A 22,164-nucleotide genomic window follows, 5' to 3' on the forward strand; every position below is an offset into this window, starting at 1 on the left:
AACTAGCTCTTGTACACCACGCTGGCCTCAAACTCCCAGAGATCTGCCTGCTTCTGCCTCCCTAGTGCTGGGGTTAGAGGCATGCACCGCCACCACCTGGCTCTTTGAGGGTTATTTTTAAGACCAGGTTTCACTATGTAGCCTTGACTATCCTAGAACTTATTTTGTAGACCAGGCTGGCCTCAACTAAAAGATCTGCCTGCTTCTGTTTCCCAAGTTCTGGGATTAAAGGCGTGCGCCACCATCGCCCGGCTGTTTTGTTTTTTTAATGAGAGTTTGCTTGTTAATGTTTGTGGGAGCAGGACTAATGAGGGCCTGTAGAAAATCCAGACTGGTTAGGAGACTGGAACAAGTTCAAGGTCAGCCGGTAAATGTAATCAGATCTTATTTTTTACAAAAAGAGGGAGCGAGAAATGGCTCAGCAGGTAAGAGCACGTCCTGCCAAGCCTGAGACCCAGCCTCACATGGTAGCAGGAGAGAAACAACTAGCACATGTTTTCCTCTGACCTTTGTGTCAGTGGGATAGCTCCGCCATTGCCAGGCCCTCGATTCAGTTCCCAGTACTACCACCCAAGAAAGAGTTTGAAGTCAAAGAAGAACAGCAGTTTCTGAGGAGCCTGGTAAACACGTGTCCCTTCACCCCGGGCAGAGGTGGTGCACACCTGTAGTCCCAGCACTCCGGAGGCCAGGCAGCCTGCAGGCTGAGTTCCACAACAGCCAGGGCTACACAGTTGAAACCCTGTCTTGGAAAAAAACAAGCTCATTTTTTCCATTGGGTATGAAGCCACACAGACTTCTAATTCCAGCAATCAGAAGGTGGAGGCAGGAGGATTGACAAACTGACATAAGTTCAGGGCCAGGCTAGTCCTACATAGTGAGTGTCAGACATAGACTCTTTCTGGGGGGAGGGGGTAAGAGGTAGGAAAGAGAAAATCCTATTATTGGTTTATATTGAGCCACAGTGGTCTTCCCTTCCCCCATTTTTTTTTTGTTTTGTTTCTTATTTTTTTCTTTTTTTACTATTTGTTTATTTTTGGTTTTTCGGCACAGGGTTTCTCTGTGTAGCCCTGGCTACTCTAGAACTGCTCTGTAGACCAGGTTGACCTCCAGCTCACAGAGATCCACCTGCCTCTGCCTCCCAAGTGCTGGGATTAAAGGTGTGTGCCACCATGCCTGGCAGTTTCTTTTTATGACTGAAAAGGGTTAATTATTGGGCCAACAAGATGGCTGAGCGAGCGAGCGAGGGTGCTTGCTGCCAAACCTGAGTTCATCCTCAAAGCCCACATAGGGGAAGGAGACAATGTATTCCTGCACGTTGTCCTTGGACTTCCACATGTGAGCTAAGGGATGCATGAACACCTGCATTTTAAAATAAATGTGATTTTAGAGGTTATTTATTGCTTTCTAAATTGATTTGTTGATTGTAAATCTTATGTTCAGGAATGCTGGTGTGTTAGACACATTCATAGACCTTTAATTCTTTGTTTTGCTTGCTTTTTCTTTTGACATAGTGTCTGTAGCTGGAATTCTTGGTAATCTTCCTTCCTCCTTAGTGCTGGAATTATAACTGTGAGCCACCATGCTCCACTAGAAACTTAATTTTTTTAAAGGCAGTCTACCTGTATAGCTGTCTCTGGCTTAAATTTTACTTTGTAGACAGTCGGTTTTGTTTTTTAAATAATTTGCTTATTTTTATTTTATGTTGGCATTTTGCCTACATGTATGTCTATGTGAGGATTTCAGATCTTGAAGTTACAGACAATTGTTAGCTACCATATGGGTGTTGGGAATTGAACCCAGGTCCTCTGGGAGAGCAGTCAGTTTTCTTAACTGCTAGCTCTGAAATGTATTTTATTTTTATGTGTTTGAGTGTTTTGCTTGCTTGTGTGTCTGTGGACCATGTTCATGCCTGGTGCCCACCAAGGTCAGAAGAACATCGAATCCCCTGGACCTGGAGTTATAGCTGTGAGCTGCAATGTAGATGCTGGGAATTGAACCTAGGGCTTCTACAAGAACAAGTGTTCTTAACCACTGAGCCAGCTTCTAGCCCTGTGATTTGGTAAAGTTTTAAACAATAAAACTATATTATCTTCTTTTTGTTTTCTTTTGAGATAAAACAAGGCTCTTTGTTGAGCTTGATTCGTAGCTAATAAGTAGCTGAAAGATGACCCTTGAACTACTGATTCTCCTGCCTCCACCTCCCAATTGGCTAATGCATGTTTTTGATGTTTTACTATGTGGGGACTGGAAAGATGACTCAGTGGTTAGGAAAACTTACAGCTCCTGCAGAGGATCTGGGTTTGGTTCCCCGCACCAGTGCTCACAAATTCACCAATGTCCACATGCATGTAACTAAAAATTACTTTTTTCAATTTACAAGGGACTGAGACTAAAGCTCATTTTTATAGTTGGTATAAGCCCTAGGTTCAGTGTCCAGTGCCACCAAAGCAGACAACCCTGCCTGTTCTGAGGAGCCAGTTAGATGACCTGACCAAGCTTATAAATAGCTCCAGAAATTCTGCTTTACTTTAAAACATGGATATGATACATTTATACAGTTAAGTACTACAGAATCACCTCAGCCTTTTGGCTAAGATCAGGTCACTGTTCTCAACAGTATCTGATACATTCTCCTTTATCCAAGAACATTATGTAAGTGGATTTTTGGAGCTGGAAGATAGCGTAGGAGCTTCCTCTATTCCCTCCATACATCAGCCCGGTATTGTACCTCCAGGAACTATGGACTCCTATGGGGATATTAAAAGATGTTAGAGAGGATTCGGATAACTGAAACAGTTCCCACTGCTGACGGAATGCTAAGTGGTCCACCTACTCTACCTTAACAGTTTGCTGCTTACCCCATGAAACAGGATTTGCTCTGTGGAGCCTGCTCTTGCGTATTTACCTCAGAGTTGAAGAGATGTTCACATAAAAACCTGTGTTTTTCCATCTCTGTTCATAATGACCAAAAACTGAGCTATCCAAATGTTGTTGCATACATAATGGATAACAATGCTATATCCTAAACTATACAGCAGCAAGAAACTGAACTGCTGACAGCCAGCAACTCGGGTGGACTTGAGGGCACTGTGTTGAGTAAAGGAAACGTCCTTAATACATCTGGTGCTGGAGCTCAGTCTGCTAGTGAATGCCTGTAACCCCAGCTCTTGAGAGGCTGAGGCAGGAGGATTAAGTTTTATGTGATAATACCCAGTCTGAAAAGAGCAAGTCATGCCCTTTACTCCTGTAATATTGCAAAGATAGAGTAGCAAAAAGAACAGTTTTTAAAAGGGGGTATGGGAGTATTGCTTTTATATTTTGTGGTTATAGAAGTCTGGGCTTGTTAGTATTTGTTGCTTTATGCCCCAAACAGTTTTGCTGTGTTCAAGTTAAATGCAGTTAAACCTAATAGAACTGATATGGCTTTATAAAAACTAAAAGCTGTGTTGTTTTAAGAAAGTTAGTATAATAGTATTTATTCTGAAAATGGTGTGTAAATAAACATGGTCATCTGAAAAGACGGTGCTGCGGGAGCTCCTTCAGCCTTTAAGATACTGGCCTACATCATGCATTATAAATGCACACGAAAGCATGTGTGGGCCTCTTGGCTGCTGGATTCAGTTCCAGTTCCCAGCACACGCAAAGCGTGAATTGCTACTCTTTCTGTGAGTTTATACCCAGATAAATAAACCTTTGTTAAACTCCATTCCAGGCTATTGTTGAGCTCTTTTGTACACCAACAGATGGTTAATTTTGCATCTTCCAAGAATTTATAGACATGCCTGCTTGTTCAAAAGCATTTGACACCAGTTTCATCTGCCCTGGGTTGTTGTATTCCTTAGCATGTTAAGAGTCCCCTTTCTTTCACTGTGTGTATGTTCTCTCGGGGTTTCTTTACAGAAACCTATTCCTCTGTGGCTGATAAGAACATCTGGTCCTACCTGACTCTTGATCGTTTTCAAATCTGCCATTGTGGGTGAGCTGTCAGTCTCAGGAATTCCCTGCACACTCTAGCTAGAGTAACTAGCTGGCATTTATGGTGTAAGAGGCTTAGTCCCATTCCACAGAATTGGCCTCAGCCCTTTTCTAACTAGAACCAGCTGAATGCTGTAGTCAGCACAGCGTTTGTCCATTTTCCCATATTATATCCTCTCTCACCAAGATTGGAATCAATTGTTCTATGCTCCTGAAATTCCGAGCCTCTGGAATGGAAGGCCTCCTGACTTTCCTTAGCTAGTCCAGCTCAGTTTGGTTAAGTGTCTGTAACCCAAGAGGTCCAATTTGGCTCTCTTGGGCATTAAAAACAGGAAAAACTACACTTGTGATTGCTCTTAGTGCTTGAGCGGTAATGTTGGCTTTTAAGTACAGGAATTTGATGCAATGTGAAGGTTAGCTTTTCGATAAGAGTATGTTTTGATATTTGATATTTTAATGACATCTGTCATTACAAAACTTTTAAGTTTTTCTCCCTTTTATAGGCTGTCATTATTTGTATCAAAAACAAAGAATTTGAAAAGGCTTCAAAAATTTTGAAAAAATACATGTCCAAGGACCCTACAACTCAGGTAAATTTGATATATTTTTATTTCTGTGACTTAATCCATCTCACTGCCTTTTGTGGAGCAGTAAGAAAGGGTTCTTTGTAAGACTGTCACTTATCCCAGGTGCGGTAGGACACACCGTTAACTCTAGCACTTGGGGAGGCAGATGCGGGCCAATCTTTGCAAGGCCAGCCTAGTCTATATAGTGCGTCCAGGCTAGCTAGAACTAGAGTAGACTTTGTATCCAAAAAAAAATCACCTAAGTGTTCGCCTTTAAATACCCAACATCTTTTCTGTGATCACAACTTCTGAGCCTTAGGCAAGAGGATTGCAACTTGGGGGCCTGCCTTGGGCTATGTAGAGGTGTAAGGCCCACCTAAGACACAGTGAGACTGCCTTAAAAACGTCCCATGTCTTTTTATTTCTAAAGTAACAGACTCTGGCTTCAGTGTCCAAGACAGGCTTTTCAGACCACTTGTTTTTCCTGTTCTGTCAGTTTTGTGATAGAACATTTAAGTAATCAGTACCAGATACTTAACAAAAAGTATGGCACTTGTAGCTCTGTCTATATGAATGTTAGCCCTGTGAACTTTGGAGGCTACTTTGGAAAAGACTCAGTAACTCCATTTCCTGTTAAAAGTGTGGAAGACATTTTGAAGTACAGCCTCAGTTGAGTTCTCTATCCCCAGCCTGTATTATTTTATAAACTTAGTTTTAGGCTGGGGATATTCTTAATATTAGGCACTTACCTAACATGCCGAGTTTGAGCCCTGGCACCAAACATGCTCACAACCACTTTATCTTTTCTGTTGTTGTTTTGAAGCAGAGCCTCTGTGTAGCTGTGGCAGTTGTTGAACTAACTATGTAGACCTGACTGGCCTCAAACTAACAGATCTTTGCCTGCCTCTGTCTCCCACATGATAGGAATAAAGGCCTAGCATGTACCACTATGCACCACCATGCCTAGCCAAAGCCTCTTTATCTTTGAAGAGCTAATGTGTAATAGTACAAAATTCAAAAACAATATTTTAAGGGCCTGTTAAGTCAGTAAAAGTGTTTGGCAACCTGAGTTCCATCCCCAAGACCCAGCACCTGCAAGTTGTCCTATGACCGTCATCCTTGTGAAGCTACACAAAGACACATGCGCACAGGCAGTCACACACACAAGTGAAAATGAAGTGGGGATAATAAAAGTTAAGTGACAATCCCCTTGTCTTTGCCCTTCACCTACTCTCAGAGGCAGCCTTCTTACCGTTTCAGAGATACTACTGTCTACGGGCAAGTCTTGTCTGTGTACACATGAGCACATTTTCCTCCTCTGTCTGTCGATGGGACATGGCAGGCTCTTCACACTGACACACTGTTCTGAACACTTACCCCCTTTTTTTCCTCTTAATGTAGCAAAGGATTTTCTTTTGCTTTTTTCTCCCTTTTTTTAAAGATTTGTTTAGTGTGTGTGTGTGTGAGAGAGAGAGAGAGAGAGAGAGAGAGAGAGAGAGAGAGAGAGAGAGAGTGCTCTATTTGCATAGATAACTTGATGTCAGAAGAGGGCATTAGAACCCACCATGTGGGTGCTAGGAATTGAACTCAGGATCTCTGGAAGAGCAGCCAGTGCTCTTAACTGCTGAGCCATCTCTCCAGCCCATGATTTTTTATTAACATAAAATGGAGCTTCTTTGTCCCTCTTTGTGACTAGCCACATAGTAACTCATTGACTGTTGCTGAACCATGATTTCATCAGCCGATCCTTTGAGTTGTCTGACAGTATTGCAGATGTGTTGGTGATATTCTGTCTCAGCTCAGCCCTGATGTTGTCCTGTTCTCTTCCTTTCTCCTGTTGCAAACGTCAATCTTTCGTGTAGAAGCTAAGAACTGATCTCCTGAACATTATCCGAGAAAAAAACTTGGCCCACCCTGTTATCCAGAACTTTTCCTATGAGACCTTCCAGCAGAAGATGTTGCGTTTCCTGGAGAGCCACCTGGATGACACAGAGCCCTACCTCCTCACGGTGTGCCTTGGCCTCTCTTCTCTTCCCATAACCATGTTTTGGCGTGAAAAGAATGGTGTGACATTGACTGGGTTATATGCACTACCTTTCTTTTTTTCTTTTTTTTTAAGATTTATTTATTATGTATACAGTATTGTTAGTATCCTGCATCTATGCCTGCAGGCCAGAAGAGGGCACCAAATCCCTTCATAGATGGTAGTGAGCCACCATGTGGTTGCTGGGAATTGAACTCAGGACCTTTGGAAGAGCAAGCAGTGCTCTTAACCACTGAGCCATCTCTCCAGCCCCTTGCACTACCTTTCTTAAGTGCCTGTGAAATCCCTAAGATGAGTTCCTGGCTGTGGCAGACAGAACATACCTGGTTTCTCTCTCCTTGCATCTTAGACTCTTACGTGTGACTAATCTTGTAGCTGAAGTAGAGCATTCTCTTACAGTCCTGGTTTCCACAGGCAGTGGAATCTGAGCTGAAAGGTAGACGTGGAGTGATGGGAGTTGGTAGATGGGGGCGTGAGGTTGGGGGAGGAGAGACTAGAAGTATGATACCATACAAAGGAACCATAGAGACCAGATGGTGTCAGGTCCCCTGGGACTGCTGGAGTTACTGATTGTTATTGAGCCACCATGTGGGTGCTGAGAATCAAACTGGGTCCTCTACAAGAGTATCCAGTGCTCTTGACTGCTGAGCTGTTCTCTAGCCTACCCCCGCCCCTTTTGAGATAGGGTCTCACTGTGGTAGCCTGGGAAAGTGTAGACCAGGCTGGCATCACACTGTCGAACTATCTCTGCCTCCTAGTGCAAGGATTAAAGGTATGGGCCACAGTGCTCCACTGGCCTTATGCAATAATCCTTTAGTTGGACTTGAGATTGCGTGGTGAGGCCCAATCACCAGTCTGTACAGTAAGGCAGAAAGAACATGAGTTTTGAGGCTAGCCTAGACTACACAGCCAGTCCTTATCCAAAGAACCTAATGGATGGAGATGTAGTTTAATACTAAAACACTTGATCTAGTATGTTTGGTCCCCACCCCAGCACCACCAAAAAAGAAAGAGTAAAGTTAGGGAACCAGGTTTGGGTTTGTTTTTTTGTGTTTTATTTTGTTTTGTTTTTAAGATTTATGTATATATGTATTATGTATGCAATGTTCTGTCTGCATGCATGCCTGCAGGCCAGAAAAGGGCACCAAATCTCATTACAGATGGTTGTGAGCCACCACGTGGTTGTTGGGAATTAAACTCAAGAACTTTGGAAGATCAGTCAGTGTTCTTAACCACTGAGTCATCTCTCCAGCCCCCAGGATTTTGATAATATTAAAAATAGCCTGTGATTGGCTGCGGGTGGTGGCGCTCACCTTTAATCCCAGCTTGGAAGACTGAGGCAGTCAGAGTTTGAGGCCAACCTTATCTACAAGAGCTAGTTCCAGGACAGGCCCCAAAGCTTTTGAGAAACCCTGTCTCAAAAAAACAAACATAAGCCAGGCAGTGGTGGCGCACGCCTTTAATCCCAGCACTTGGGAGGCAGAGGCAGGCGGATCTCTGTGAGTTCAAGACCAGCCTGGTCTACAAGAGCTAGTTCCAGGACAGGCTCCAAAAACCACAGAGAAACCCTGTCTCGAAAAACCAAAAAAAACAAACAAACAAACAAACATAACAATAGTCTATCATAATGCAGGTTCTGAAGCCTCTATTAGGGTAGTGCAGTGAGGGATCCTATAAAGCCATTGGACAGGTCTTCGGTCACTTGTAAAGGTGGTATTTGGAGTAGCTAGCCAGGAAGCATCTGGATGCTGGAACTTTGGTCTAGGTGTATCTAAATACATTTTCATTTTGGGTATCTGAAAAATATTCTGCTGCTCCTTACATGAGGATAGAACTCATCTCTTAAGGCACCAAGTCACAGATGTACCTGAAATGAATGGAACAGTCTACACATAAGAGTAGGAGGGGCAGATGAGTAGAGTTAGGGCAAGAATGACCTGCCTAGGGTTTCCTGTGTAATATTAAGGATTTTCAAATAGTTGTCAGTACGACAAAACATTGGTGGGGATATAGTTAAACATTATATACACAAACTAAAAATCATTCCTATCTGTCAGTTATCCTAAGGTTTGAAAAAACCATTTGAACCAGGCATGGTGGCACACTTGGAAAACAAAGAGAAAAATCACAGTAAGTCCAAGGCAAACCTGGTCCGTCTGTCAAGTTTAGAGCATCCAGAACTGTATACTGAGACCCTGCCTTAAAGGGGGGGGGGACTGGAAAAATGGCTCAGTGGTTAAGAGCACGTGACTGCTCTTGCAAAGGACCCAAGTTAGGTCCCAAGCACCTACAAGGTAACAAGGTGGCTCACAACCACCTGCAACTCCAGTTCCAGACAGTGTGATGATAACCTCTTCTGACCTCCATGGGTGTGTGGTACATGAGAAAATAAAAAATATTTTTTAAGAAATAGGAGAAGAAATTTAACTTTTATACCTGACTCCTGAAGAGACTTGGAAACCGGGGATTAGATAGGACTAAGGTTGGAAGGTTCAGTCAATGCAAGAGAGTAAGAAAGTTCTCCTTCATGTAGCTTGCCATCTGTGGTGGGTCTGTTGTTGTTTTATGGTAAGGAAGAGAAAGTTGAAGGTTTTCCACGTCATGCTGTGCCCATCTGTGTCCTCTAACCACTGCCTGGGTTGGATTTGTAAATGGGTTGCTTTGTGTTGTGTATGTTCTTGGTGAAAGACTAGACACTAAATGAACTTCTCTGGCTTCCTCTTAATGACACCCTTCCTTTCCCAGATGGCCAAAAAGGCTTTGAAATCCGAATCTGCTGCTTCAAGTGCTGCAAAGGAGGAAAAGCAGCCAGTCCCAGAGGCAGTGGACAAGCCACTAAGAGAGCCTTCAAGGTGAGGATGTCCTTTCGTGATTGTGGGGAAAGCATTTAGCAAGGTCAGTTTCTCTTAGCAGACTTGATAACATCACCAGGTTATTGGCATACCATTGTGAGTGGTGACATACCATTGTGAGTGATGACATACCATTGTGAGTGATGACATACCATTGTGAGGACATGGCCTGGGAAAATGAAACTAGCCCTCTGGGGTCTCCTAGAGAAGATCCTGATTGGCACTTCCCCAAAGGTTCTGTTTTTACTTCTCTATCTCACCTATAACTTGTGGATCTCTCTGTCTCTCTCTCTCACACACACACACACAGATGTGCACACTCCTTTCATTTTATGGAGACAGAGCCTCACTTTGTAGCCCATTTTGTGCGGGAACTCAGTCCTCTTCTGCTTCCCATGTGCTAAGACTGCAGCGTGAGCCGCTGAGCCGGACTGGATAGTGAAGCTGGGCGTGTTGGCACATGGCTCTTTCTGTTTGTTTGCTTTTTGGTTTTTGGAAACAAGGTTTCTCTGTGTCGTCCTGGAACTCATTCTGTAGACCAGGCTGGCCTTGAACTCAGAGATTGCCTGCCTCTGGTAGTTCATAGCTTTAATACCAGCATTTGGGAAACAGAGGCAAGAGGCTCTATGTTAGAGACTAGACTAGGCTATATAGTGAGACCCTGTCTCAAGTGGGGGCGGGAAGGCCTGGTTGGAGAGATGGCTCAGCAGTCAAGAGTACTGGCCACTCTTCTAGAGGTCCTGAGTTCAATTCTTGGCAACCACATGGTGGCTCATAACCATCTGTAATGAGATCTGGTGCCCTCTTCTGGCCTGCAGGTATACATGCAGGCAGAAACCTATATACATAGTAAATAAATCAATCTTAAAATAAGAAAGAAGAAAAAAGACAGTTGGAATCTTAAGTCTGGTGACATAGCATGAAAGTCAAAAGTGTAGATTCCTGTAGGGACCTCTGTATTGGTACATTTTTATTAACCATACGAGAAAAAGTTTATTTAGTGCTCAGAACTAAAGGTTTGAGGGCCATATGTGGTGATGTGGTAATAACCTTCTTGCTGTCATGCCATTTGATTGGGGGGGGGGGATGCACACGTGCGCTTCTGCCTCCCCGACCTCAAGCACATTGTAGTTTACTCTTGGGGCTCTACCATGGTGGCCTTTTCTAATCCTAGTTACTTGCTGGGGCCCCTTCTTCAAACCAGGAGTTAAATGTCAACACGTGACTCACTGAAACAATATCTGAATCATAGTACCCTGGTTTGAAATACAGAGGCCAGATGGGTCCTAAAATAGATGGTCCCAAACAGGACACTCGAAAGGTGAGGCCAGGTTTTCTGGGTTTGGCAGTTACTACTTTCTGAGAATATCTAACCATTCCAAAGCTTGAGTTCAGATTTTGTGTACGAGATGTCCTTTTGTGTATGTGGTTAGATTGCTCAAGTTTTACAGATTTTTTTGTTTGTTTGTTTTTGTTTTTCGAGACAGGGTTTCTCTGTGATTTTTTTTTTGTTGTTGTTGTTGTTGTGATTTTGTTGTTGTTGTTGTTGTTGTTGTTGTTGTTGTTGTTGTTGTTGTTGTTTTTCAAGACAGGGTTTCTCTGTGGTTTTTGGAGCCTGTCCTGGAACTAGCTCTGTAGACCAGGCTGGTCTCGAACTCACAGAGATCCGCCTGCCTCTGCCTCCCGAGTGCTGGGATTAAAGGCGTGCGCCACCACCGCCCGGCTTTTTTTTTTTTTCTTTTTTTTTTGTTTTTCAAGACAGGGTTTCTCTGTGGTTTTTGGAGCCTGTCCTGGAACTAGCTCTGTAGACCAGGCTGGTCTCGAACTCACAGAGATCCGCCTGCCTCTGCCTCCCGAGTGCTGGGATTAAAGGTGTGCGCCACCACCGCCCGGCTCTACAGATTTATTTTTTAATTTTGTGCATGAGTATGTATGGAGAATATGGGTGCCTGTGGAATCCAGGAGAGGACTTTGGAGTTCCTGGAGCTGGGGTTATACACAGCTGATCCTGAGCCACCTGACTTATGTGCTGGTGACTGAATTGGGTCCTCTGTGACTTTTGAACGTTGGTTTTAGAAAACAGTCTTGTATTTGTTAGACAGTTCGCTATACTTGTCAGGGAGGTTGGCCTTTAGGCTACTGGTTTCCCTTTTCTGACAGATTTTACCCTAAACTCATTAGCTGTTCCAAAGGATCAATAAAGTCTCTGTACTCGTCAGTCTCACTGCTTCCGGATCACACGGCACAGCACTTCCTCAGAAGTCAATGTGGGTCTAGACCATTAGCTGCTCCCCAGATGAGAGCCAGATGGGGATGCTGTGAGAGTGGAGATTTCAGGGAGACTGTAGCGGTATCAGTTGGTTGCCCAGGTACATGTGAGGTTGGCAGGCACTGCTCAGAGGTCTTACATAATGGGAAACATTGTTTTGATCATACAGGCTGTAAAAGGGTTGATTACAGACAGACTGGAGAGAATTGCATTGGCCTTGATCTCTGTAAGGTTCTCTTGTTTGGAATTTAAAATTGATACAACTTAGATGTATGTTCATTAATGAAGGCTTTTATGAACAACAGCTGTTCAGAGAAAGCAGGCCCACCCCACCCATTTTTGTTTTGTTTTGATGAAGAGTCTTAGGTCTTGCTTCTTGTATGTGTTTCCACCCTGGGGAGACTGATCTCCTGTGTGCTTTCTTACAGACAGCCTCGGGACCCTCCGACCACCATTGGGATCGGGACTCTAAGAGCAGCTTTCAAAGCTCTGTCCACTGCACAAGACTCAGAAGCAGCTTTTGCAAAACTGGACCAGAAAGACCTGGTACTTCCTAATCTACCATCCCCGTCATCACCAACCCACAAAAACAAGAGACCCAGGAAAGATGAAAATGAAAACTCAGCTCTCACTGAGGGTGAGGGAGGCTCAGAACTGCAGCCCAAGAGCAATCGCATGACAATAAGCAGATTGGTTTTGGAGGAGGACAGCCAGAATTCTGAGGCCAGCCCAGGCCTCCACTCCTCCCCGGAGCCCATGTCGGCATCACCATCCAAGTCCAGAGCTCTCAACCAACCCCATACAGGGGAGAAGAATCCCAAGTATGAAGACCTTCTTTGTAGCAGTTTTGGGGCTGGTTGGCGGTCCTGGTTGGGCCTGGTTTTGCTTCCGTGAATGAAGTTACTTCAGCTAAGTTGCTCTCCACCAAGGCTTGCTCAGACTGCTAGAACGAGACTGGAGCAGGGAGTGACTGTAGCAGTCCTTGAGTTCCCACGCCCCTGTAGGCTACACAGCACTGCCCTAGGGCGGGAGTAGGGAGGGAGGGTTTCTGAGCCTTCTGCCTGTCAATCTAAGTGCTTCAATGACTATTTATTAGTCTATTTGTGAAATTTGTCTGAGTTGGGCCTCATCATACTTGATATTTATGAAAGAATGAATATAGTTTTGTACCTATGGGCGTATGAGACTCAGCAAATTCAGTAAAGATTTCCTAATCTCATGTTCTGCCAGTTGCTATGGAGCAGTGGTTAGGATATGTTTATTCTATTTTATTCCCACCGTGACTGCCAGCCCAGGTTTTGAGTTTGGCTCCTTTCTGCCCTGCGTGGATCCACCCTGCAGCACTGCTCTGCTCTCTCTCTCTGGAACATACTGTTTGTTTCTCCTGTGCCTTCACTTCCTCTCATTCCTATGGTGGACTGTCATTCTCCATCATTGCCTGTCAGATTTCCATGTGTTACCTAACTGACTCTCCAGTGCTATCTCTGTGAGAGGATGTTAGCCCTGTTGTGTAGTTGAGGAAGGCTCAGAAAAGTTAGTAGCTCACCTGACGTCACACAGCTGAAAATAGCAAACCTGGGCTTTCGGTGTTAGCACCACAGCTGGGCCCATACATCAGTTGCCTCTCTTGACACTCTTAGCTCCCTGTGAGCTCTTCTCCGCTGCCCCTGTGTAAGTCATCCGCCTCGCTGCTCTCCAAGGCCATTGCCATCTCTGTACACTGCTGGGTGCTGTGACTGTTTGGAGAGCCTGCTCTGACCTGCAATGTGAAGGCCATGGCCTGTGATAACGTGGTTTCCTCCGGACAGAATCGCACTGTATGCGCCACTCTTGCATGCAGAAACGAGCCGCAGGCAGACATAGTTAATGCAGCTCTACACTCCTCGTCCATTCATTTCTCACAGAAACCCTGTGAACTGTAGACACTGCCCCCATGAGCAGCTGAAGAAACAAGACCATTGCAGATGCAGTAGGATTGGAAACGGGAGTGTGTATGACCGTTGCAGACGTGCCCCGTGCTGTAATATGTCCAGGGTCTAAAGTTTGATGAGAACTGCGCAGCAAGAATTGGTAAAATCACCTGCTGCCTGTTTCTGTTAATAAAATACAATGGAGCGTAGCCACTTCCAGCAGGCTGTGAAGCCAGTAGAGGCGACAGAGATGGCAAACGTAGCAAGCCCAGCACCAGGAAGTGTATGGGATGCCCTGTGAGCTGGGGGAGAGTTCCTGAGCCTGCTTACGCAAGTGTTGGGTGGACTGCATCCTGTAGAAGAACAGATGTTGAGCTGGCCTTGGAGGAGTAGGAAGGTCGTGAGTGCCATGTGGGAAGGGGTTCTAGACAGTACTGCAGCTCGTGTGGGCAGATGTTAGTGACTGAGACTACAGCACCGAGCAGCAGCAGTGACAGGCAGGCAGCTAGCTCCTCAAACTGCAGGGGGCACATTTAAAGGTTTTGTTTTGGATTTTTTTGTTGTTGTTTTTTAAGTTTCTGTTCCCAGGCCTGTGGGGCACCACTGAGGGCTGGGAGGAAGCTGGAGACAGCTGCAAGTAAGCAGGGAGAGTTTGAGGAAGACAGGACCAGAAGGATCCAGCATGAGAAGGCAGAGTTAGGGGAAACTGCCTGAAAAGCAAGGCTGTGTGCCTAGGTTTTTCTGTCCCCACAGCACCTTGAACACAGTCAGCATTTGCTAGGAGTTTATTAATCAAGTTAAAGGGATTCTTAGAAGGTCTCTGTACAGGATGACACCCCCTAAGTGTATGTAGGCCGCATATACATTAAGGGTTAAGGTTTCCTTTGGAGAGCAGAAAGGGGCCAGAGCTTCCAGGATAAACCCCAGCAGCGCAGGTTGTTTGACAAGTCCTTACTAGACCAGTGCTTATGAAGCTGTGACTTAGTAAGTGAGGAATAGGAGGATCTAGAAACCAGGTCACAGCACTGACAGCTAGGAAGACTGTTGTCAGCCCCTTCCGCAGTCAGCAAGACCCTACACATGCTTAGGCCTCTGTAATCCCTCCTGGAAAGGGCAGTGTGAGAGTTCCAGTGAGACAGGTTACTAGCAAATGATAGCCCACAGGAACCAAAGTCCAAACTCACTGTCAGGACTGGGAAAAATAGGAAAAACCAGTAGCCTAGTTGTTAGCTGTCTATAAACAGCAGTCCACGGTAGAACTGAAGGCTGGCTTGTGGTGCCACTCAGTTTCAAGTAAACTATTCTCAAGATCTAGTCCCAGTTAACAGCATACGTTGTCCCAACATTGGATAGGTACTTCTTAACTACAGAGAGGATTTTGGCGGAACCTTGGCTGGTTTGGATGGCCGCAACCTGGCAGATGGGAGAGGCTTTCTGTGTTGCGATCAGTACTTAGAGGTGTCATTGAGAATGGCAGTGTTGGGCTGAAGATGCCGCCTAGTGTGTAGAATGCTGGCCTAGCGTGTGGAAGGCCTTGATTTGGTCCTCAGCACTACATACAACCTGGTGGCTCGTGCCTGTGGTAACACGTGTATGGAACTAGAAGGGTCAGAAGACCAAGATCCCCTTCAGTGATAGAGCACATTCAAGGCCAGTCTGGGCAGTCCTGTCACAAAGAAAAAAAAGAAAAGAAAAAAAGACCCTTAAGTTCCTAAGCAGGGAAGGTACTCCTAGGCAGAGGTAAGGAGCAGGGAGCCTGGGTTGCTGTAGGGCAGTTGTTCTCAACCTTTCACAGAGGTCACATTTCAGATACTTACATTTACAGTTCATAACTAGCAAGCTTACAGTTGTAAAGTAACAATGAAGTGGTTTATGGTCGGGAGCCTGCACAACAGGAACTGTATTAAAGGGTAGAGCGTTAGGAAGGTTGAGGACCACTGCCGCAGGTGTAATGGGTGGCGGAGCCAAGTTAGGAAATGGCCTGGACTCATAGACCATGAGGAGAAGTGTGCTGATTTTGTTGTTGTTTAGGTAGCCTAGCATGTGTATTTCAGGCGGCTTTGAACTTGATTTTCACTAGTCTCCCAAATACTGTTATTACAGGAATGTGCCACAGTGCCCAGTCAGTATGCTTCTGTAATGTTGGCTTTTGGAGGAGAAAAGCCTAGTGTCATACTGATACAAGGTATCTTGAGTTTAACTCAGGAACAGGGAGGGTACCCAAGTCAGTGTAAATGCACTAGAGCTGGCCCTAAAGGAGAGGCAAGACTGCACTTCTAAGTCAGAAAAATGCTGAGACCTTTAAAGGATCCCGAATGACTGGGTATGTTGATGCATACCTGTAATCCCAACACTCAGCAGGGAGAGGCAGGAGCCAGCGTGTGTTCACAGTATAGTCCTATTGAAAAACAATAAATAAGCAAATGAAATTAAAGCTCTTTTGAAGGAGATGGCAGCATGGTGCTGTACTTTACCCAGAGCCCAGTTTGAGGCATGGCTCTGCAGCCTGGGAGGTGGTCACATGTGGAGATGCCTGGCTGGCCGAGGGAAGGTGACAGTGAACTGGAGCACTGTGTGATGACCCCTGAGAGAACTGAAAGCGAGCCGTGTTCAGAGCTCTTGATGAAGGGAGTGTCTCATGGCTTCTCATTGCTCTCCCCTAGAGTATCCAAAGACAAGTGGAACGGTCCTAACGGGCTTGAAGAAAAGGAAATTTGGGTGGAAGAGGACCAGCTGTTTGACGTTCAGGGTAAGCCCCAGATTGCCCTTGCCCTCTTGGCATGTTTGCTGAAGTGTGATGCGTGTTACTGTCGCGTTCATGTTGCGGGTCCCTCTGTCCCAGTGAGACAGCAGCATCGTCAGAAATCAGAGCACATTTGGATTTACTGCAACAGGCTCTTGCTGTGTCGCCCAAGCTGCTCTTAAATTCAGGATCTATATAGACCAGGCTGACCTCAAACTCACAGATCCGTGCACCTGCCTTTGTCTCCTGTATTAAAAAAATTTTAGCCAAACAGTGGATGGCACACACCTTTAATCCCAGCACTTGGGAGGCAGAGGCAGGTGGCTCTCTGTGAGTTTGAGGCCAGACTGGTCTACAGAATGAGTTCCAAGACAGGTTCCAAAGCTAAGGAGAAGCCATGTCTCGAAAAACCAAAGAAAAAAAAGACTGAAATGTTTACTTCTATTTTACTTCCTTATTTGTGTATGGATGGGGAGGTAGCATGTATGCATGTCGAAGTCAAGACAGTTTGCAGGGTCTGTTCTCTCCTACCCTGTGAGGTCTAGATAACAGAGTCAGGTCATCAGACTTGGCAGCATGTGCCTTTAGGGAGCCATCTCCCTAGCTCTGTATTTCTTAAAATGAAAGGCTCTCTTTGGTGTGTATGCTGAGCATACATGTATAGGATAGGAAGTTTACTTTCTGTAAGCACATCTAAAGCTCTTAGCATTGGTGTTATAATCTTCCCACTACATATTTTGCATTCTAATAGAAATAGAGAAATGCACCAGGCAGTGCTGGCGACGTCCTTAATCCTGGCACTGAGGAACAGAGGCAGACGGATCTCTGAGCTTGAGGCTAGCCTGGTCTACAGAGTGAGTGATCCAGGACTGCCAGGGACTACATAGAAAAACCTTGTCTCCAAAAAAAAAAAACTCAAACAGAATTTATTGGAAATTTGTCAAACTCTTCTTTGTGCAGGTTCTCAGACCTGACGTGACTGCAAATAAAAAACAGGAAATTATTCTTTAATGATGCTCTTTTAATTCTCAACATTAGTGAAATTTATTTTGTTCTGCTTTTGCCATTCTGGGGATCAAGCTCCTTCTTATTCAAGCTAGGCAGTCTCTCTACTGCTGACCTGCCTTCCCAGCCTTCAGTGCTTGTGAAATTTTAATCAAGTTTTCCATTTGGGGATGTTTTATGTTTTCTTCTAAACTAAATATACTCTCATGTTTTCCAACAGAACCAAATGAAGAAAAGTCAGTCAGTTTAACAAGAAAGCAGGTAATTAAGAACTTGTTCAAACTTTGTGTGTGTGGATGTTTTGCCTACATGTAAGAGTTTATTGTTAATCATACATGTGTGGGCTTGTGCATGTGACTGCAGTGCCTGTGGAATCTAGAGGAGGGTGTCAGATCCCCCGGAGCTGGAGTTAACAGATGCTCGCGAGCCACCTGATAATGGTGCTGGAAACCAAAGTTGGTTATATTTGTGTATCGTGGGGTGGGTGTGTGTGTGTGTGTGTGTGTGTGCGCGTGTGTGTGCGCGTGCGCGCACATGCGTGCAGGGGGTATCTGCAGAGGCCAGAGAGGGCATTGGATTGGATCACCGGGAACTGGAGTTATAGGTGGTTGTGAGCTACGATGTGGGTTCTGGAAATGGAACCAGGTCTCTGGAAGGACATCCAGGGGCTGGAAAGATGGCTCAGAGGTTAAGAGCACTGGCTGCTCTTCCAGAGGTCCTGAGTTCAATTCCCAGCAACCACATCAGGTGGCTCACAGCCATCTATGAGACCTGGTCCCCTCTTCTGGCAGGCAGGCATACATGCAGACAGAACACTGTATACATAATAAATAAATTGATTAATTAATTAATTAATATTAAAAAAATACCTGCCGGGCGATGGTGGCACACGCCTTTAATCCCAGCACTCGGGAGGCAGAGGCAGGCAGATCTCTGAGTTCGAGACCAGCCTGGTCTACAGAGCTAGTTCCAGGACAGGCTCCAAAGCCACAGAGAAACCCTGTCTCGAAAAACCAAATAAATAAATAAATACCCCTAAGACAGTTCAAACTAAGTTCAAACAGTGGGTTTTGTTGTGCTTAGCAAACACTGTACCCCTGAGCTGCATCACAGATGCTTTCTTTTTCTTTTTTTTAAGATTTTATTTTGTATATAGTGTTCTGCCTGCAGAACCAGAATAGGCCAGAAGAAGGCATCAGATCTCATTACAGATGGTTATGAGCCACCATGTGGTTGCTGGGAATTGAACTCAGGACCTCTGGTAGAGCGGCCAATGCCCTTAACCACTGAGCCATCTCTCCAGCCCTTTTACTTCTTAGTTTTAAGTTCCAGTGTTTCAGGGGTTTTTTGTTTGTTTGTTCGTTTGTTTTGTTTTTTCAGCGTTTTGGAGTTTGTTTGTTTTTTCAGTGTGTTTTTTGCCTTCATGTATGTCTGTGTTCCATGTGTGTCCAGTGGCCCAGGAAGCCAGAAGAGAAATCTGATTCCCTGAAATTGGAGTTTACAGATGGTTGTGATCCGCCATACAAGTGCAGGAGCCCAAACCAGGTTCCTCTGTGAGAGCAGCAAGTAGTCATGACCACTGAGCCTCTCTGCCGCTCACAGCAGTGATTATCAATAAAGGGTGGCGTGTCAGCATTAGAACATGGATGTTTTCTAGCTGTTTAGACCACGTGTGTGTTTGTTTTTGTTTTTAGACAGTGTCTGTCTCTGTAGCTCTGGCTGTCCTTGCAGCAGAAATCCTCCTGCCCCTGCCTCCCAAATGCTGCAATTAAAGGAGTGTGCCACCATCACCTGGATTATACTGTGTTGTACTTGCTGTTGGGTTCATGCTTAGATTACTCGTCAGTGCATTGGAAAAGAGGTAAGTAGCAGCAGGTTTTGACAGGTCTGGTGGTTTTCTTCTGCAGAAGTGGACCGTGGAAGAGAGCGAGTGGGTGAAGGCCGGAGTGCAGAAGTACGGGGAAGGAAACTGGGCCGCCATTTCTAAAAACTACCCCTTTATCAACCGAACAGCTGTGATGATTAAAGACCGCTGGAGGACCATGAAGAAACTTGGCATGAACTGAAAAATGCTCTCGTTTCCACAGGATGCACAAGAACGTGGTTCTGAACCATAGTCGCTGATGCTCTGATGTCTCTTTCAGAAGCTGGACTGAGAGGAGACGTGCAGGCGGCCTTTCTGTCCAGGCAGGCCTCACATATACTCCATCACTGTTGTCGGAGATCATGGAGCTGAGAAGCAAAGCCAGGTCTGCCCATGTCTGCAGCAGAGGCCGCAGGCACACAGCTTAGACAGTGCCAGAACCTCATTAGCGTTTCCCTTTAGTGGTTTGCTTCAACTTGAATCCCCAGTCATCCATAGAACCTTCTCCTAAGAAATGATGGAATCCATTGTGCATACTTACGATCCCTGATCTGTTAAATCCAGCAATGTGAGCATTATCTGGAATGAACTTCATCCTCGTTGAGTTCTGACCTCCTGACTCAAGAAGAAAGGCACTTTGTGCTGAGCCCCGATGAGAGATGTTCAGTTCTTGTGGAATCTGAGTCCTTGTAAAGAACCATTTAGCCACTTCGTCAGCCGTGGACCTGACTGCCTGGGCACTCGCTGTTACCGTGTGCTGGGCTACATGGCAGGTTTGTCCTGCGCTTTTCTCATGTGGTTGAACAGTGTGGTTTTTGGTAAAACGGTGATTGTAGATAAGCTTAGCTTCCCTCCCCACCCCATCCTCCCCCTTCTCAGAGCCCTTTATTATGCTGGACTTATAAAGCTTCAAATTCAGTCCTGGTTGAACCAATGCCTAGCTCATCCTCCAAACGGTTGCTCCCACCCACACTTCCCTAGTCGTGCTATGTTTGTGTCTTGCAGCGGAATCCGACATGCCCTTCTCCCTTTGTACAGTGTTGTGCTTGCTGTCGCTCAGACACCCTTGAAAACTGTCTTTTTAGCAAAACAAAAAACAAAAAAAATTCAGTAAAGTGTTTTCTGTAATCTTTTTTAAATATGAGAATGAACTGTTCCTACTTGTAGCATTCTTCATTAAAGTCTTGCTTCTCTCAAGTTTCCATAGCTGGTTAATTGCAGTGCAGCGTGTATTCACATGGGGGGCGGATGTTGACAAGCTGCTGTGTGGCGTTGTTGAGCTGCTGTGAAGCCACTTTGCGGCCTTGGATGCCATGTCACCATGCTGTGAACGTGTCTTCTCAATTTGTCCCTTTCCCAAGCACTACTTTAGGGACTAAACCGTCCCTACTTCCTGTCTTCTGAGTGAATGCTAAGCAAGTTTAAAGGTGTATGGAAGCTTCCATTTCGTCTTTAGCTTAATTGAAGCATGGAAAGTCTAGGTTTAGAACTTGTCGCTGTGTGTGCATTGATACTTCTGCCCTCTTACGAGCCAACACAAGAAGCCACAGTGAGACCCGGAGCTGCTCAGCACGGTGCCTTGTAGTTGTAGTTAGTTGTGGCCTCTCTCCACCTCTGATTTCTTGCCTTCAGATCCCATCCTTAGAAAGCTCTTTCCAGGGAGTAGGGTAAGACTGATGGATTAAAGATGCAGAGTATCCTGGCTAGCATTTGTCACGTGTCCACAGGACTTCACTGTTTCTACAGGGCTCCTAAAACAACTGCTTTGCTTTCTATAGAACTGTAAATTTTTCTATGAATACTGCTTGTAACATAAGTTATGTTAAGATTGTGCTGGCAGGTCGGGCGGTGGTGGCACACACTCTTAATTCCAGCACTCAGGAGGCAGAGACAGGCAGATCTGTGAGTTAGAGGCCAGCCTGGTCTACAAGAACTAGTTCTAAAGCTACAGATAAACTCTGTCTTGGGGCGGGGGGAGGCAGGAAGAAAGGAGAGAGAGGGGGGGGGGAGAGAAACTGCCCCAGAGCATGGTGGTGCACACCTTTAATCCCAGCACTCAGGAGGCAGAGGCAGGAGGATCTTTGTTAGTTCAAAGCCAGCCTGGTGGTCTACATAGTAAGTTCCAGTACAGCCAAAGATGCACAGAGAAACCCTGTGGGGTGGGGGCAGGGGAGAACTGCCCCAGAGCAGTCAGGCCTCCCAGGTGGTAAGATGCTTACTATCTGGCTTTAGGGGAACTGACGTCTGTTCTCTTTGCTTATTACTGTTAAGTATTTTCTTCTGGCCAACAAACTTCTCCACCGAGGCAAATAATCCCAGTCAGATCAAATTAAAAGATACCTAGCTAGGTATAATTGGGTGCCAATGCTCCCAGGTAATCCTGGGAAAACACTAGGTGGTGGGGTGGAAAGCCCAAATGATAACCAGAGAGGAAAAGGAGAGACCGCTGGTAACCAGGAGACCACATGTTCATTCTCTGGGGGCTTCTTTCCTTCCACCAGTTCCCTAATAACCACTCGGAGGCTTTATATTAATTTTAAATGTTCAGCAAATATCACAGGCTTATTATTAACTAGCTCTTGCATTTGAAGTTAACTCATATTTCTGATTTATGCTCTGCCACATGGTGGCACCTTTTCTCAGTACAGTGTGCCCATCTTGCTCTTTCCGCATCTGGTCAGCGTCTCCTTTGACTCTACCCTTCTCTTCCCATCATTCTTAGTCTGGTCACCCCGCCTATACTTCCTGCCTGGCTACCGGCCAATCAGTGTTTTATTAAACCGATTCCAATGGCAAATCTTTATGATGCACAAGAGGATTATTCCATATCAGGGTTCTAGGGGGACAAAGAAGCTATCACGGCCAGGTGGCGGTGGCACATGCTTTTAATCCCGGGACTGGGACGGGGAGACAAGTGGAATTCTGTGATTTCCAGG

At 45.3% G+C, this 22,164-nt stretch overlaps 1 protein-coding gene and 1 pseudogene across 4 annotated transcripts in view; both read left to right on the forward strand.

Annotated features, from left to right (window-relative positions):
* The window catches only part of Terf2 (telomeric repeat binding factor 2), a 26,864-nt gene extending 6,442 nt beyond the window's left edge, over positions 1–20,422 (forward strand). Inside the window, exons 4-10 of one of the 4 annotated variants that reach the window (XM_013353870.2) lie at positions 4,479–4,565; positions 6,404–6,550; positions 9,331–9,437; positions 12,135–12,343; positions 16,280–16,365; positions 17,585–17,625; positions 19,272–20,422. In XM_013353870.2, the coding sequence (XP_013209324.1) occupies positions 4,479–4,565; positions 6,404–6,550; positions 9,331–9,437; positions 12,135–12,343; positions 16,280–16,365; positions 17,585–17,614 (666 nt within the window). In that variant the 3' untranslated portion in view covers positions 17,615–17,625; positions 19,272–20,422. Of the gene's footprint in view, positions 1–4,478; positions 4,566–6,403; positions 6,551–9,330; positions 9,438–12,134; positions 13,777–16,279; positions 16,366–17,584; positions 17,626–19,271 lie in introns of those variants that run through there. The other 3 variants (XM_005345405.2, XM_013353869.2, XR_003376847.1) reach the window with 3 other exon arrangements.
* Positions 2,573–2,750, forward strand: LOC113456008 (annotated as a pseudogene).
* Positions 20,423–22,164: the final 1,742 nt, after the last annotated feature.

This window comes from Microtus ochrogaster, chromosome 4 (assembly GCF_000317375.1).
Source record: "Microtus ochrogaster isolate Prairie Vole_2 chromosome 4, MicOch1.0, whole genome shotgun sequence".
In the NCBI taxonomy this organism is placed as follows: domain Eukaryota; kingdom Metazoa; phylum Chordata; class Mammalia; order Rodentia; family Cricetidae; genus Microtus; species Microtus ochrogaster.